Source organism: Zeus faber (assembly GCF_960531495.2).
Source record: "Zeus faber genome assembly, chromosome: 4".
Taxonomy (NCBI): domain Eukaryota; kingdom Metazoa; phylum Chordata; class Actinopteri; order Zeiformes; family Zeidae; genus Zeus; species Zeus faber.
Genome location: NC_137191.1, coordinates 24816379 through 24833999, shown reverse-complemented (window position 1 = coordinate 24833999; position 17621 = coordinate 24816379). Strand labels below are relative to the sequence as shown.

Below are 17621 nucleotides of genomic sequence, written 5' to 3'. Positions count from 1 at the left end.
CAATAAACCTATCATGGATAGGCCTATAGCATTAGATAAGAGCAGTAAAATCCAGAATATATTAGTAGTAGGCAGTGTTGCATAAATGGTTTGGAAGTGGCTCACTCTCTCTCCTACTGTGTCGGGCTGTCACATCAGAGGAGCAGCATATTCTGCAAGAAACGAGCAATTACCGGGCTTCACATGTCACGTTCTTAAACCCCGTGGGGATTCCAAATTTGAGGATACACACGAGGATACACACGCACTTCCATTGCGCGCATGTGTCCGTGAGATGCCCCCCGCCGAAATCATCCTCAAATTTGCAGTTTTTCTGCGCTATAAATGAGTTTGTGCACTCCCTCTCTCTCTTCAACCTTTCTTTGTTTCATTCCGTGCTCCCCTCACGTTGTCCGTTCCCCTGCCCGCTTCTGTTTTTATTCCGTTCTCCTGTGCCTGGGCGTTACGTCACTCCATTAATCCCCCACACCAACACACACACCCCCACCTCACCCCACCCCACCCCCCCAAACCTCTTCATATTCTCTCCCTTCACCTCGTTCAGTTTGTTTTTCATCCCCTCTCACTTTCCCCATCTCACAACCCCTACCCCACCTCCAGCATTACCTCTCCTCTTCCCCTTCCTTCACTTCCTCTTCTTCCCTCCTTTCCCCTTGTTTACCCCCCCTCTCCTTCCTTTCCTTAAGTCCTCCCCCTCCCTCCCTCCCTCCCTCCCTCCCTTCCACTATCCACCCCTCTCTCCTTACGGTGGATCAGGGATGGTTCACAGTCTAGTCGATGCTAATCAGGTTTATCCCGGCACAGGGCGATCATTGGGCTATCGTTAATTACAGACACAGATATTGGCTTACTCAGATATATGCGCTTTGCACAATTTCAATCCACATCATCTCTTCGGATCCAGCATATGGTTGTTTACCCGTCACCCGTCCCCCGTGCCGCCCGGGACCATTTGCCATGGCCGTTCCTGCTTTTGTTCGGGAGTAAATAAGATCCATCTGTCACAGCGGGAGAGGTCTGATCTTATCCCTGCCTCGGAGTTGGCAACTGTGGGGCGGACATGGTAGGGTTTGAGCAGCCACACCTGACCTGGGTCTAGGTAAATGGGGACCCAGGATTGGGCGTGGCTTGCCCAAACCACACCATGCCTGCGCCACAGCGATATTATATACAGTATATACTTCAATAGTCAACAGAAGACCTGAATTGAGCCACCATTTGTTGTGTATTTCTTTGGGTGTGCCCCCATAGTGCAATCTACCACAGCTTGAATATCACAGGGCCACGGTTAATCCCAAGGAAGAGCCGAGAGACAACCAAAATTAATGAAAGTCCTAATGACCCGAGGTGAGTTCAACCAAAGTGAATTGGATCAAATCGAGAGTGAATCAAAGGCTTTTTAGCCGTTCCTCAGGGGAAGGGCTTTTGGGTTTTGACAGCTGGGTCAGTCCGGGTTCTACGAGTTCGGGGCTGATGTGTGAATGGCCACAGTTCGAACGTAGATAAACACTTTACGACCGCACAGGAGGGTCAAAGAGATCCCGCCGCACTGGCCAGATGGAAGAAGTGGACAAACAAATGGACACAGATATTAGGTTTGGAATGTAGAGTCAGCAAGAGAGGCAATGCGGTGGGACTGCATCAGAGGAATAGAGAACACTTGTGTGTGTGTGTGTGTGTGTGTGTGTGCACAGAAACATGTTTTCGTATGGCCTTGTAGTGGGGGGCAATGATATAGGACGCTCTGTGTGTTTATCTGAATGTGTGTGTGTGTGTGTGTGTGCGTGCGTGCGTGTGTGTGTGTGTGTGTGTGTGTGTGCCTGTGTCTATGCATCCGGCCATAGATGCACATATTGTGATTGTGCCCGTAGATGGGTGTGGAAACAGCTGCATTCGTATGTGATTGAGTTAGGATGAGTGTATGTGTGTCCAAAGAAAGACAGAGAAAGAATGACAATGAGAGAGAGAGAAAAAGAGAGAGAAAGATGAAGGTGGGGGAAGGGTGATTTTTTTTTTATTATTACGTAATCCAGTCTAAGTGGCTATCTTTCTTGTGTAAAACCTCTGCTGCCCTTAGCGAGATGGCTGTCCTCATCCGTCTAAAAGCAGAGACTGAGTCACGCTGCGGGCACCTTCAGACACACACACACACTCACACACGCACGCGCGCGCATCCGCAAGCGCACGCACGCACACGCACGCGGATTGAGAAAACAAGCCATCGTGAGTCAGCCCTGATCTGCCACGGACACTCACCTCATTGATAAATAATGCACGGCGTATGAAGCGCTCAAATGACATCCAAACGCTGGAGGGGCGGGGTGGAAGACATATGGACGATCCAGGTTGAAGGTTCACAGATACTCCCTCTCTCACTTGCACAAACACACACACACACACACACACACACACACACGCACGCACACACACACACACACACACACATATAGGGTGCATTCATAGAGCGTCACTGCTGTGGAGCATGTGGGCGGCTGGGCTGGCCGCTGGCCCTCAGGTGAGCTGTGCGCGTCATTTAAAGTTGTCTTTGTCTCAAAAGCGCCATCTGATATCCAATGGTAGGTGTTAAGTTGGAAGAGTTGGCCGCAGTTGGGCACACAATGTAGTTCCTGGGGTCAGGACGCGTTAAAAAGAACAGCACATATTCCTTTAAATGGTAAATGGACAGCATTTATAAAGTGCTTTTCTAGCCGCTAAGGCAAAGCGTTTTTACATGCTCCATGCCTCACGTTCACAAGTTCACACACCGACCGACGGCCATGTCAGCTGTGCAAGGAGACAACCGCTTAGGGGTGAGGGTTATGAGTCTCACTCGAAGACGCCTTGGCAAATTAGTCCAGAGGAAGCGAACCACGCCCCCAACCCTCCAGTCAGAGTGTCAATAGGCATTTTGGGCCCCATGACCAGCTACCTATCAGATCTGGGGTGGCCACATGGGTGGCTGATAACATTTAGGCCACCCCCTAGAATCGCCACTGACTGATAGTCACAGGCCCTCAAAATCGTCCTAACTCCCCCCCCCTTCATACAGCGCATCTGCCTCCAGTCGCCAGACAATCACACTACCTCCGAAGCTACCCCTGCCGCCCCGTTGACTTTGATTACAGCCCACAGAGCACAACATGAAGCGGGTTATTCTCCAAACCCTGTATCTTTGGCATGCTAGCCAGATCACTGGGTATAAAACAACAAACCTTATTGTAGTGTGGCCATGAAACACCCCCATTCAGCCGAGGATGATTACAAAAACATCTTTCACAGCCACATGGTTTATCTGCTTTTTATTTTGGACGTCGGTGCCCCCCCCCCCCCCCCCCAAAAAGAACGTATTCAGCAGATTTGGCTTGGAGCGGTGGTCTTGTGGTCGCGGTTGCTCGATGGAGTCCAGAACACGAGGGATCATCTAAAAAAAAACAAACATGAAAAAAAAGTCTAGTTGTTCTTGTTCACCCTCTTTGTACAAAACGGAGACAAGGGGGGGGGGGCAGTGGGTGTGATCGAGTGTTATTTCCAGGGCTTTTTATTTGACGGTGGAGCAAACATTTGTGTCACGTCTTCAAGGGGAATGTCTGCAGGAAATGTAACCAAGTGGGCTGGTTTGGTCGTGAAATTGGTTGGTTTAACGGATCAGCTGTCCAAAGTGCCATTAAATGATGTTAGCCGTGTAATAATGTGTGGCATAACAACAAAGACACACTGAGTGAGACCAGTGGTGGAAAGTAACTGTCTTTAGGTATACATGTTTCAAGTATCTAAGTATATTCAGTCTCGAGACTCTCGCTACCTTAAAAACTAATATCTAATATCTTATCTAATATCTTATTTACTGCTCATTTTTCTTGTTTATTGTCTATCTATCTATCCATCTATCTATCTATCCATCTATCTATCTATCTATCTATCTATCTATCTATCTATCTATCTATATATCTATCTATCTATCTATCTATCTATCTATCTATCTATCTGTCTGTCTGTCTGTCTGTCTGTCTGTCTGTCTGTCTGTCTGTCTGTCTTTCTGTCTGTCTGTCTGTCTGTCTGTCTGTCTGTTTATCTATCTATCTATCTATCTATCTATCTATCTATCTATCTATCTATCTATCTATCTATCTATCTATCTATCTATCTATCTGTCGATTTACTCTCCTTTAGGTTCTCTACTTCAGGCTAGGTTTACTGTAGGCCTATCAATTTTTTCCAGGAAATAAATGTTTATTTGCCTGTACTATTTTCTTTGTGAATTATAATCAGGAGCTGCATGAGCAGTGATCTGCAGGAAAAGAAGATACAATCGCACTCTATGAAGTATACATTTAAGGGCAAGTAGTTGTATAATTTTACTGAAGTACAAATGCCGATGTGCTACTGTGCATTTTTTTTCTTCTCTGCAGATGAGTACTCATGCATATCCTGATTATAATTTACAATAAAGTACTAGTCTAAATAAAGTCTAGTCATGGTATTTTACAAGGATATCGACCTAATGAATCATCGATGAGCAATTCTGCGTCAGCGGTCCCTGAGATATATATATATATATGTATATGTACAGTATATACATATATATATTCGAAAATGCATTTAAATACAGTAACTCAACTACTTAAGAAACGTACGTAATATAGTAACAAAGTACGTGTAATCCGTTACTTTCCACCACTGAACATGCACCGACCGTGTCTTTCCACACCACGAATCTCATGAAGAATAATGTAAACAATGTCTATATAATGGGGGGAAAAGGGAAAAAATAGAAACACTAATAAAAACATGGTCAAATAAAAGTGCGGCTGGAGAGGTCGATTTTTTTTTTTTTTTTTTTTTTTTTTCCGGTAACAAGCGACTCATCGCTTCGGCGCTTCTCCAGCCGACGCGCAGCAGAACGAAACTGCGGAGGGAGGGACTGCGCACGCACACGCACGCACATACGCGCGCTCACACACACACACACACACACACACACGCACACACACACACACGCACACACACACACACGCACGCACACAGCGGAGAGAGAGAGAGAGAGGGAGAGAGAGAGCGGGAGAGAGAGAGAGGCGATGTACGCGCAAGGTCCTCGCAGAGATCCGTGGGAGGAAGAGTAAACCATCTCACACCGAGAGTTGTTTGGGTCGAGCAGCATGGTTCACCCGCAGGAGGGAACAGAAGTATAACCACCATGACACACTACTGGATTATCCTGGCCACACATTTCATCTGCCTGTCGACCACAGGTAAGACCTCAATTGTATTTATATTTGAAAAAAATAAAAAAATAAATACATGCAATAATTATGTTGTGTGCTCACCGAGGAGCTCGAACAGCATAGGCTGGGATAGACTCACACTGTAAAGGACAAGTTCAATACCACAAGATGTCACAAGTCTTATCGTATCATATCTTATTGAACTTGTCCTTTATAGCGGAAATAAGGAAGCAATGGCCCGCAGTAGACAAAGGTCGTACATTAACATAACAATTATTTATTGAGGGAGTTATTTATTATGTGTGTGTGTGTGTGTGTGTGTTTTTTTAATTTATTTTTTATTGTGTGGATTTATTGTGCGATCTTATATTCTAGCACCCTTTTCCAGGCTACTAGAATGGGATGTTTACTCATGGAAAGTATTTAACGGCTCTGCAGATCCTATCAGTCCTAGTTTGCATACAAGGAGCCTCGGGCTTCGGAGTTCCCGGGCAACAAGTGTGTGTGTGTGTGTGTGTGTGTGTGTGTGTGTGTGTGTGTGTGTGTGTGTGTGTGTGTGTGTGTGTGTGTGTGTGTGTGTGTGTGTGTGCGTGCGTGTGCGTTCGCGTGCATTCTGGACACAATCTATTATTTACTCAAATAATAAGTATTACGTTGCCCTGCCACGCGATGCATGCTGGCAATAAGCTGGAGAGCCATGCGACTTCCCACGAAGGAACATCAAGTGGATAGAAACAAGCAGGAATGAAAATATAGATGTATATCAAACCGCGTTTTCCAACATTTTTTGTGCGTCCTCGCCCGAAGGCACAGCAGTAACATGGTTATTCTGTTGGAGACCGGAGCCGTGTCATGTGAAAAGATAAGGCTTGAAGTTTGGGGCCCGGTTGTTCGGACAAAAAATGTCGTAGTTTCCCCTCTTAAGAATGATATTTATTTTGGCTCCTTAATGCACGATTTCTCATTGGGTGGACAAGTCATACTTATTGATAAGGCAGTGGAGCAGTTGTTTCTTTAGTTGCCCATCTTGAGTTATAGATCAGAGTGTATAAACGCACAGACAAAACCACTTGCCCTTCTATTCTATCCTGGCCTCGTAATAAGATTGTATAGTGGGAAGAATAAGTATTAAATTGCACAATAAATGGGAGTGTGAGGAGAGTGGAAGTGTGAGACTGCAGCCCTCACTGCAAGGTCAAATTGCATAAGGGAAAGAGAGATTAGCTCTGGCGGCTGATGATATCCTTGCTTTGATGAACTCCATCTCTCAGGATCTTCTCTATGTTTATAATGTTTATACCCGTATAACAGTTCTGGAGGTGGCTGCGAGCCTCAATGACCCACAGAAGGGTTTTGTCTTCTATTGCTCTGGCCAAGAGTCGTTTAACGCAAGTAATGTTAAAAAAAAAAAAGAAAAAAGAAAAGCATAACTTCTACATATCAAAGCACCTTGCATTTCCTCTGCCCCAGTCCACTCCAAGCCACTCATCACCCCCAGCGGGCCACATGTGGTAGTTCCCAAGAAGGGGAGGCTGGAACTACGTTGCCATGACACGGACACAACAACAGTCCCGTCAGGTGTGCGGTGGCAGAGGGAGCGGGCCCGTCGGCTGGAGGGGGAGGTGGAGCAGAACGGAGTCGCCTACGTCAAGGTGTTGTCGGCTCAGGCCGTCCACATGGGGCGCTACGTGTGTGTCAACAACAAGACCCTGGAGCACAGCTCCATCTATGTCTACGTGAAAGGTGGGTGAAGACCTATGTCACGGTCAAGGTTGACATTCAGAACAATTCGATATCAGCGGCAGCAGCAACGAACAGCCACACTGACTAAAGTACGAGGCACATCACTACATCCACCCACGTGTGACAAACAATACTGGGCAGCGGCCCAAACGGTCTTAACTCTCTAAAGAGCTTTGTATAAAAACAACTTTGCACACTGCACCAGCAGCATAGTGAATTATGCACATGCCTTTTAGATTACATCAAAGGACATCTATCGCTGCGAAATAAGAACCACTTTATAAATCCTTGTGGGGAAAATTGTCCTGTTTACCCATCCTAGCGATCTAGAAGCAGTAGGACGCCCCTGGGACCAACTCCAGTTCCAAGGACATTGGCAGGAGAGTTAAATGAGGCCACAGTGCTAACCACTGAGCCATCATGCCCCATAAGCAAAAAGCCTTATTTCAGTCTTCCTGAGTGAATCAATGTGGCAGATTTGAACTACCACGCACCACCCAAGTGGCGTGTTCAGGGACCTCCGGCACGGAGACACATAAGACGGGGTTGTAGAGACACCAGTTTATTGTAGAGAGTTGGCCATTTGGAATTAGCCCAGGAGCAGATGAACATGTGTCATGACAGGGGCTCCTCTCCTGAGTGAGTGTGGGGATGGGGGTTTTACCTGTTGCTCGTTAGACCAACCAACGAGCAACCAGTTACCTAGATCCAGGTCAGGTGTGGCTGCTCAAACCACACCATCCCCACACCACAATCAAGTTTCTGCTTGTGTGTCCGCCTCTTATGATTAACCCAGGATATGTTGTGCCCCGCCCCCCCACACACACACACTCTCTGCCCCAAAGACCCCCAGAATGCATTCCAGCGGACCATGGTGAACGGCATCCTGGTCCGCGCGGGGGAGAACTGCACCATCCCCTGTCTGGTCACAGACCCCGATGTGACCCTGCTGGCCCTGGAGACGTGCGACGGGCAGCCCCTGCCGCCGGGTCTGCGTTACCGGAGCAGCCCCCAGCGAGGTGTCATCATCAGCGGCGCCCGGAAGGAGTATGAGGGATGCTACGTGTGCGTGGGACGGCTCGGGGGAGACGCGGTGAAGTCCAGCCAGTACACCGTGGACGTACGACTTGGTGAGCAAGAAGATAATGCGGGTGGGGGGGGTTCTTAAACTAAAAAAAGGCCTATGACTCAATACATGAAATATAATGAGAGTGATTAGGGAAATATCCTTTTTTTTTTTTTAAACACCATAAATGGAAATTAGTCCCCCTGCTACATGTACATGCAATTCATCAACTTGGTTAGGTACCATTACTCTGATTCACAGGTTACTGTATACTCATCTACTCACACAATATCTAATAAAATATAAAGCACTCCCACCTTCTCAGTATCCAGCCCTCATTTTAATGCCAATCTACCTCGCCAAATACCACTTACAGCCCTGGAATAGGAGGAAGTGAGAGCGGAGGAAAAAATGGAATAAGGCAGTTTTTATTGCAAGGAGAAAATGTACCAGCGGAAAAAAAGCAGATCTGATCTGATCTGGCAGCGAATTCTGTCCAAACATGAGTAGGCAGTAAAAAATACGATGATATATTCTCGCTGTGACTGGCAGTCAACGTTTAAAATTTCATCCCTCCGGATCTGGTTAATTTTCTGTGCAAAATAAATCTGAAAATAAATCAACGACAACAAAAAGAGTGCTGTACATGCCACAATAACAAGTTTCCACAACATTGATATCTCCGGAAAATTAGCTTATTATTGGTTTGATTGTTTTGTGAACAACAAAATCCGGTTTTGTTGAGGATGTTCTGTGTAGAGGATCATGAGCCGTGGAAATGGCGTAAAGCCATAATGATATAATTTGGACGTTTGCGTCGTGAAATAATAAACAGATGTAGTGAAAAAATCCAATGTAAAGGCCATTAAATAAACAAATGTGAACCGATCGTCCCTCCATCACTGCGTGCCTGGGCGTCAGTGGTTTTATCTGGGTCAGTCATGGGATGAGCTCCTAAGATGAAGCAAAAACCTCAGCGCTTGAGAGAGACATGATCTAGTATCCTTTTAACGGCCTGGAGAGAGAGAGAGAGAGAGCGAGAGAGAGAGAGCGAAGGAGGAGAAAATACGTTAGCGGGAGCTGGGAGGAGCGAATTGGAGAGTGGGGATTAGAGCGCCTAAAGATTTGAAACCGAGCGTGAAGCTGCTGTTTGGGGCAAACGTGTTGAACCAAGCCCTTCGCAAACAGCCAGAGCCTCAATGCCACAAATGAGTCATGGGAGTCTCTCCGCTGCCCGTTTATTTGACTTACGAAGCATGTGTCCAAGCGTAGATTTGTTGTTTGCGAATTTCAGGTTTCCCGCTTGCCGTCCAATCAGAATGAAGTTCACAATAACCCCCCTTCCACTTTCCAGTGCCAGAGGTGCCTCCGGAGATCCTGTTGTCCCACCGAGAGAACGTGATCCTCAGGAGGGGGGAGCAGTTTGAGCTCGGCTGTAGCTCCTCCAATGTCAACCCGGAATTCAGTTTGAAGTGGGACTTCCCCTCTGCAGCGGTGAGATGGGCATCAGGAATAGTGTAACTTTCTCTCTGTTTGGGCCCCCAAGGAGACGGATGGCTGACAAGACTCAATTGACTTATATTCATACATGTATTCATGTTAAATGGCATTAAAAACATATTATCGCTCTTGATATGATAGAGCTGACCATTGACCTCTGACCCCCCCCCCCGACCCCGCTGCAGAACCCCCTGGAAGCCCACACCTCTCACATCCTGTCTGGTTCCCGTGGTTACAAGCGCTCCACCTCGCTCTGGATCGCCGCCGTCAACCAATCAGACTCGGGCATCTACCGCTGCCACGCGCACAACGAGAAAGGCACCACCTCCTCCGCCCTGCAGCTGGATGTCTGTGGTGAGGGTGTGCTATAAAGGCATGGTGTGTGTGTGTGTGTGTGTGTGTGTGTGTGTGTGTGTGCGCTTCGATGTTGTTGACATGGAGGTAATATACTGTATGATAAGTGGCCAGTTAGTCAATCAAACCATTTGTTAATGGAAAAATCAGAGCCATATCATCAATCAAGCCACCAGACATCAGCGCTTTACTTGACAGGGTCATAAAATACCAACCAAAAAAAAACATGCTTTATCAGTAAAATCATTTTCGATGAATTGTCTGTTTGGCTTTTGCATACCATGCAAATCTCGCTCGCAGGTTTATTTTCTTTCGGAGCTGCTTTGCGTTATTCGACAGGCCTAATTTGGAACATCCATTCGCTGTTTCCCAGAACGAGGTTTCATAACTATGGCGGGCGGCCCCAGAGAAGCCCGTGTCAGAGAGGGGGAGAGCCTGAGCCTCAGGGTGGAGTTGGACGCCTACCCAGCTCTCCGCACTCTGACCTGGGCCTACAACGGCAGGCTGCTCCACAACACCACCGAGCACGTGATCACCATCCACCGCAACAGATACAGGTAGACACACTTGTAAAATATCTCTAATAGTTTTGTAATAGTGTTGTAATAACATTGTAATAAGATTGTAACAACTTTGTAGTAACTTAGCCAGTGTAATTTAGTAATAACAAAATAAAAAAAGTAAAAATTTAAGGCCACTCATCCATTGTTATCCGATAGTAGAAACCATTCTGCCGCTTACTGTAGCCCCTGCCATCGCCTTTTAATTTATCCCGTGCATAGCATCAGGTTTTGTATATACTGTATTCCAACCCTCACCAAGACAAATTCCTTGTATATGGTGATGTACTTGGCCCGAATAAACAGATTCTGACTCTTGATTCGGAGTTTATGGAGTATCGTTTTTCTTTTTAGATACTTCTGCGAGCTGAAACTAGTGAGGGTTCTGGGAACCGAGGGCGGGATCTACACCTTCACAGCCGGTCACGAAGACACGTTTGCCAACCAGTCGTTCACGGTCAAGGTCAACAGTGAGTGGTGTTGGACTTTAGATGTTTTGCTTTGTTCTGTCTGCCTCTCGCCCTCTCGATATAGTTATTATGAGTCCCCTCAACCCGGACTAACCAAACCTCCCATCCTTCCTTCCCGTCTCGCAGGTAAACCGGTCATCATTTCCCAGGAGGGGCCTGTCGATGGGCAGGTGCGTTGCGTTGCCGCTGGTTACCCGCCGCCCAGGATCAGCTGGTACTTCTGTGAGCGTCCCCACACTCGGTATGTCATAAACATTGTACTCTCATTCTCGACCATTTGGAATTTGCTTTCAGGTGAAAGACGGCAAATGGCCGCAAGGTACGGGCAGGACTTGCACACAGGGCTTCTTGAAGATCTATTACTAGCGTTTCGCCTGGTCATCGGGTGCGTGTTCCTCATTTGAGAGAGAAGCTGTAAGATGGCCCGTCGACCTAGTGACCTAGACCTAGTGTGTTGGAGTCCACCCCGCGAGCTGGGTCACATGACATCTCCGATCCTTTATTACTCAATATGCAATCCAGCGAAGCAGAGAGGTGAAAATGATGAGGAGATACCACATGACTAACACTTGACAAGCTTAGACACCATACTAGATGTTGGACGACTGCAGGCTTTTTGTACAGGACATTGTAGACTCAAAGACTTGTCCTTAGTCAAACTTTAAAAAACCCAAAACATGTTCCATAGACAACAAGGAGGCGGAATTGGGTTGATAAAACAAGCTGTTACTTCTCACGGAGATCCATGATTGCAAAGCCATGAGCCCCAACGCACTGCGTAGTGTATCTCCACATCAGGGCCTCACATGTGACTTCTTGCGGGTCCCACCTCAGCTGTTCACACCTACCCAACGCCAGCCAATGGGAGGTACCGGAGGTCGCCATGGCGACAGAGTCCGAATTCGCCTTCGGAAAGAGGGAGGTGGAGAGCCGGCTGAACGTCACCAAAGAGCATGGCCAGTACCACACACTGGAGTGTGTGGCCAGCACCGAGGGAGATGAGGCGTACACGCTGTTCTCCATTAGCGGTAAGGGCGACCGCAGTGTTATTGTGTATTGTCTCACACACACACACACACACACACACACACACACACAAACCCACATGAACCCACACATACATCGGAGAAAGCTGCGTCCATCGAGGTTAGGTGTGAGGTCACCGGGTGCAGATTAAAAGAGATTAATGAATGCTGACGATGCACGCCGGGATTATGTGATGGTAGACCCGTTAATCCCTGACACAAAAACACAAAAACACCTCTGCCACAGCTGTTTGTATCCGAGACAGACGGCTGCATGAGTGTGTGTGTGTGTGTGTGTGTGTACACACGTTTGTCTTTGTCTGCCTCTCTTTATCTGTGCGAGCAGATCTGTCTTTTTTTTTTTTTTTTTTTTTTTTTACAAGGGTGTTCTTCTTCTCCCGTTAGAACGCACCGTTGCCCATGAACTCTTCACACCTCTACTCACGGGCATGGTGGCCACCGGCGTACTCCTCAGCCTCATTCTGGTGGTGCTGCTCTATAAGTACCTGCAGGTAAGATGGGAAATAGATGACAAACGTGAACAAAAAGTAGTTGGGGATTTATGCCACCTCCTACGGTAGATCTCGCTCCGAAAGCTCACGTCAACAACAGCAACTTACATCCCAACAAATCATCTATAACACAACGGCTTCAAGCTTGCGTCAACAATATGCAGATGATTTCATATTGCGTGGACTGCAGTTCGTACCGTGCACACAAAATGAAATTGCAACAACATGCAAAACAAGCAGTTTTATGAAATGAGCTGCGGGCTCCGAGCCCAGCAGTCATTTACTAATGGGCGAGTCTTATTTATCTTCTCCGCTCTGCGTACGCTGCATCAGTATGCTACAGCAACGCATCGGCTTATTGTTCTTTCTGTCGTAATGATTTTTTTTTACTGAGGTGAGTGCAGGCCATATGTTCACAATCAATTCTATTTCCCCCCTCCCCGGTTGGAATGTGTCCTAATGAAATCGGGATAAATCACTGGGCCCTTCGGAAGGCGGACATGCTGAAGCTGACATAATCACTGTATCCCCAGCAGCGGCCTCTACTCTGATGGACTTTTTGACATTCTTGTCACACGTCGAACCATTAGGCCTTCCTCCGTGGAGGGGGAGGATGATTCATGCCTCGCTGTAATTGGATTCCCAATTTGCACCAGCGCTGGTGGGGGGATAAATAGCCTGGACAACCATCTGACCACAAAAAGTCCATAAAGCAATCTAAAAAGATCAAGTGGTGAAGAGCGAAGGCACGGCTGAAGAGGGAGAGAAAGAATCTGTAACACATGCGTAAATCCTCCCGTTTCCTTCTCCTCCGCAACAGAAGCCCAAGTTCCAGATCCAGTGGAAGGTGATCGAGAGTATCCATGGCAACAATTACATTTACATCGACCCCACCCAGCTTCCCTACGACCCCAAGTGGGAGTTTCCCCGCCAGAAACTACGCTTCGGTATGACAACCGTGTGTGTGTGTGTGTTGGGGGGGGGTGGTTTCTCTATTGTCTCAGTATCTAATATGAACGTCACACCTTTATCGACTTGCTCTTCTTAACAATTTCTTTTCATAATAAAATGTATATTGTATTTGCCCAAAATTGTATAATGTGTGTGTGTGTGTGTGTGTGTGTGTGTGTGTGTGTGTGTGTGTTCCATCCGATAGGTAAAACACTCGGTTCTGGAGCATTTGGAAAGGTAGTGAGGGCCACGGCGTATGGACTCTGCTCGGCCGATACCGTCATGACAGTTGCGGTTAAAATGCTCAAACGTAAGTGTGTGTGTCAGTGTGTGTGTGCGTGTGTGTGTGTGTGTGTGTGTGTGTGTGTGTGTGACTGTCTCTCCGTGCCGCAATTATATACGGTCCGTACTGTCTGACCTCCCTGAATGACCAAGTCTCCATGATGTCACCACCCCAGCCAATGCCCACGCCACGGAGAAGGAGGCCCTGATGTCGGAGCTGAAGGTCCTCAGTTACCTTGGCAACCACGTCAACATAGTGAACCTGCTCGGAGCCTGCACCGTCGGAGGTGAGATCGGGGGCTCAAAGGCATTGGTGTAATACAAGCGCAGGGCAGGGAAGTGCGACCTGGCAATAAATGATGCACTCCACATTCTCCTGCATTCAAGGAGAGGAATAAAGTGTTATCTTATAGGATGGGATAAGATAAGAATCCCTGGGGGAAATTCAGGATGGTCTTCGTTTTTTATGTGAGAGATATTAGCTTCGTTGTGCATAGAAACTGCTTCATTCCATTATTTCCAACATTTCTGATAGTTAACTGACCTATTGTCGAACCTCTGTCTCCTGCCAGGGCCTACTTTGGTGATCACGGAGTACTGCTGTTACGGCGACCTCCTTAACTTCCTGCGCAGAAAGAGAGAACCCTTCCTCAGCTCACAGAGCAGCGACACCTACTATCACAACGTCCTCAACCAAAGAGAGCCCACCGGGTGTGTCAATGTTAGATATTGTTTATTGTTTCGGTACCTCATGGTTTCTAGATCAAATTCAATGTTTGCTTATTTCTGTATGTGTGTGTGTGTGTGTGTGTGTGTGTGTGTGTGTGTGTGTGTGTGTGTGTGTGTGTGCGTGCGTGTGTGTGTGTGTGTGCGTGCGTCCGCGTGTGCGTGCGCGTGTGCGCGCGCGTATCTCTGCAGTAGAGAGGTGATTGGAACAGGATACATGGCGATGCGTCCGTCTGAGAAGGACAGATCTTCCGAGTCAGGTATAAACATCTCACCTTGCACCGGGGACGTTCCTATGTACAGCACATAGTCCATCATAATATTTTTAGCACGGTTCGAGCTTCTCGTTTCGCTGGCTGTCACCTTTTCCCCTCCATCTAGATGAGATCGACGAGCTGTCGCTGGACGGTGAAGATCTCCTCAGCTTCTCCTACCAAGTGGCCAAAGGAATGGAGTACATCACTTCTAAAAATGTAAGGTTAACTGTCAGTGTGTGTGTGTGTGTGTGTGTGTGTGTGTGTGTTTGTATGAGAGAGAGAGAGAGAGGGGAGTTCGTATGTCATGCCGTGACAGAAAGTGGTGAGAACACCAATATTCATCTCTCTCGCCCCCACGTATTCAGTGTATTCACAGGGACCTGGCAGCCAGAAACATCCTTCTGACTCGAGGCAGGGTGGCCAAGATCTGCGACTTTGGCCTGGCACGGGACATCACCACCGACGCCAACTACGTACTCAGAGGCAACGTGAGTCTCTCTCGCTCTCTATTTATCTCTCCCTGTCTCTCTGTATTCGGATCTCTGTCTGTTCGTATCTTTTTGGTTTCCAACTTTCTTGTGCTTCTCTCTAATGGAGAAAGAGGCAGAAATGAGTGACTTGTGCACTTTGGCTAAGTGGTTGCTTAGAAGTAATACATTAACTTATAAAGTGTAGTCTCTAGGGGAGGCAGATCCCCAAACCCATTTACCATATTATTTACATTCCCAGAAACGGCTTTTCTCTATTTATTTCAGTGGCTTATTTCAGCTGCGGCTCAGTAGGTAGAGTGGGTAGTCTAGTGATCGGAAGATTGCCGGTTCGATCCCCAGCTCCTACTAGTAGTGTGCTGATGTATCCTTGAGCAAGACGCTTAGCCCCCTACCTGCCCCCCGGGCGCCACTATATGGCAGCCCACTGCTCCTAGATACGTCAGTAACTATGATGGGTAAAATGCAGTGAAATGCATTTCGTTGCCTCAGTACTTGTACTCTGTACAATGGCAATTAGTTTAATCTAATATCATCATCATAATTATTATTATTATTATTATTATTATATGCATTTAGCACAAAAAACATCTGGTGGTTTAAGTTTCATCCAAATCTATCAACATACAGAGCAGACATTTATGAAACACAGACCAAATTTGACCGAAATCACAGACACGGTCTAATGCATTTAGTGCCAAAATATGTCCAACCCGGCTTAAAGTATCTGGATCACAACAATGAGATAAGCTACGAGCACGGTTGAGGCGTCGTTTAAACCGGTATGCAGAAGCATCTTGTGGTTTAAGTTTTATCCAATTCGATCAACGAACGGAGCAGAAATTTGTGAAAAACCGACCAAATTTGACCCCAAGTAGCGAGGTGGTCGTACTTGACCAACATGCAACCATTCGTAAACAAAATGACTTTTACAAAATGACGTCATCGTCATGCTATTTACTAAAAATGTGCAGGTTCTGGTTCAGAATATACATATGCACCGTGTCCAGTGTGTGGTGCCACTCTGTAGTGGTTAGAGATTACATATTAGGCTTGTGTGTACTTATGTACCTTCTTACCTGGTAGATGTCTGTGGATCTTTTTGATTGATATTTGATCTCTGTGGTCCCCATTACTTTGCTGGATTCATGAAAAATAGGAAAAACATTAGTTTTAGTTTTGGTTAGTCCACAAAAGCTTGTGACCATGTCCAGTCGAGTCCACTCGAATGTACAAGTAAGTGATGCGCTCAAGATCCGGCGAGACATCGGAAAAATGGAAGCCGGGATATGTCATTATAATAAAGGTTATTACTAACAGAAATATCGTTTTTAGTATTTAATGTAAACGTAACTTATTAAAAATGTAATTTAAGGAAAAAAGTCACAGATAAAATTACTGGGTGACGCAATGTCTGCACTGTGTCATCCAGGAACAATCATAATTCTTAAAACAATGTTCTTCAAGAATATTTGAACTTAACACCTTTTATTATTATTATTATTATTATTATTATTATTAATAATAATAATAATAATTATTATTATTATTATTATTATTATTATTATTTATTATTATTATTATTATTATTATTATTATTATTATTATCTAATGTATATATATAACAGCCTTAATATTATATTATTATTTGTATTATTTTTATTACTACTACTACTACTACTACTACTGTTGCTACTACTACTACTACTATTATTATCACTATTATTATAATTGTTATGGACTCATTTATATATATTGCAGCAGGAAAAGCTTGGTAGCGGCAGAGTTCAAGGAATTGCTGGTTCATACATTTGTCTCTAATCGTGTGTCCGTAGGCTCGCCTGCCGGTCAAGTGGATGTCTCCAGAGAGCATCTTCGACTGCGTCTACACCTTCGAGAGTGACGTCTGGTCCTACGGCATCCTGCTCTGGGAGATCTTCTCTCTGGGTAGCCGTCTGGTTTAGGCTGCATATCTGACTCACCGTTAGAAAAGCGCTGATGATGCTTCTGGATATCATTAAATTTAACAATTCATTGATTTGATCAGGAGGGATCTTAAGCATGCAAATCCTGCGTTATTGTAGGAATACTATATAATGCAATGTCCAGAATGAGTATACATTTGTCACAAAAAAAAGCTTTATCTCACTAGATTCTCCATAGTTTATGGGTGACTCATGCAGTTGAGAGGATTTTCAAAATGCAAAAATAAAGGTAATCTCTAATTTGTACTGCAGGTAACAGTCCATACCCTGGAATGCAGGTGGGGTCAGCGTTCTACAGGATGATCCAGGAGGGGCACAAGATGAACAGGCCGGAGTTTGCTCCCACTGAAATGTACGCGTGTTGTAATAATAACCTACAGAGCTACTCAATGTATTTCTGGAAAATAGCCCATCAGTGCAACAGATTTTCAGAAATCAGTAACAAATGACAGTCCTCTGGTGGCTGGTTAATGTGTCCCA

At 46.0% G+C, this 17621-nt stretch overlaps 1 protein-coding gene across 1 annotated transcript in view; it reads left to right on the top strand.

Annotated features, from left to right (window-relative positions):
• Positions 1–5194: 5194 nt before the first annotated feature.
• The window catches only part of kitb (KIT proto-oncogene, receptor tyrosine kinase b), a gene marked incomplete at both ends in the record, with an annotated part of 13753 nt that continues 1326 nt past the window's right edge, over positions 5195–17621 (top strand). Inside the window, 20 exons of the mRNA XM_079999499.1 lie at positions 5195–5249; positions 6534–6614; positions 6693–6965; positions 7811–8095; positions 9386–9525; positions 9717–9885; positions 10259–10442; positions 10800–10915; positions 11042–11156; positions 11750–11943; positions 12346–12452; positions 13273–13399; positions 13609–13713; positions 13862–13972; positions 14258–14396; positions 14604–14671; positions 14793–14884; positions 15034–15156; positions 16992–17103; positions 17394–17493. Coding sequence (XP_079855625.1) covers positions 5195–5249; positions 6534–6614; positions 6693–6965; positions 7811–8095; positions 9386–9525; positions 9717–9885; positions 10259–10442; positions 10800–10915; positions 11042–11156; positions 11750–11943; positions 12346–12452; positions 13273–13399; positions 13609–13713; positions 13862–13972; positions 14258–14396; positions 14604–14671; positions 14793–14884; positions 15034–15156; positions 16992–17103; positions 17394–17493 — 2696 coding nt within the window. The remainder of the gene's footprint in view (positions 5250–6533; positions 6615–6692; positions 6966–7810; positions 8096–9385; positions 9526–9716; positions 9886–10258; positions 10443–10799; positions 10916–11041; positions 11157–11749; positions 11944–12345; positions 12453–13272; positions 13400–13608; positions 13714–13861; positions 13973–14257; positions 14397–14603; positions 14672–14792; positions 14885–15033; positions 15157–16991; positions 17104–17393; positions 17494–17621) is intronic.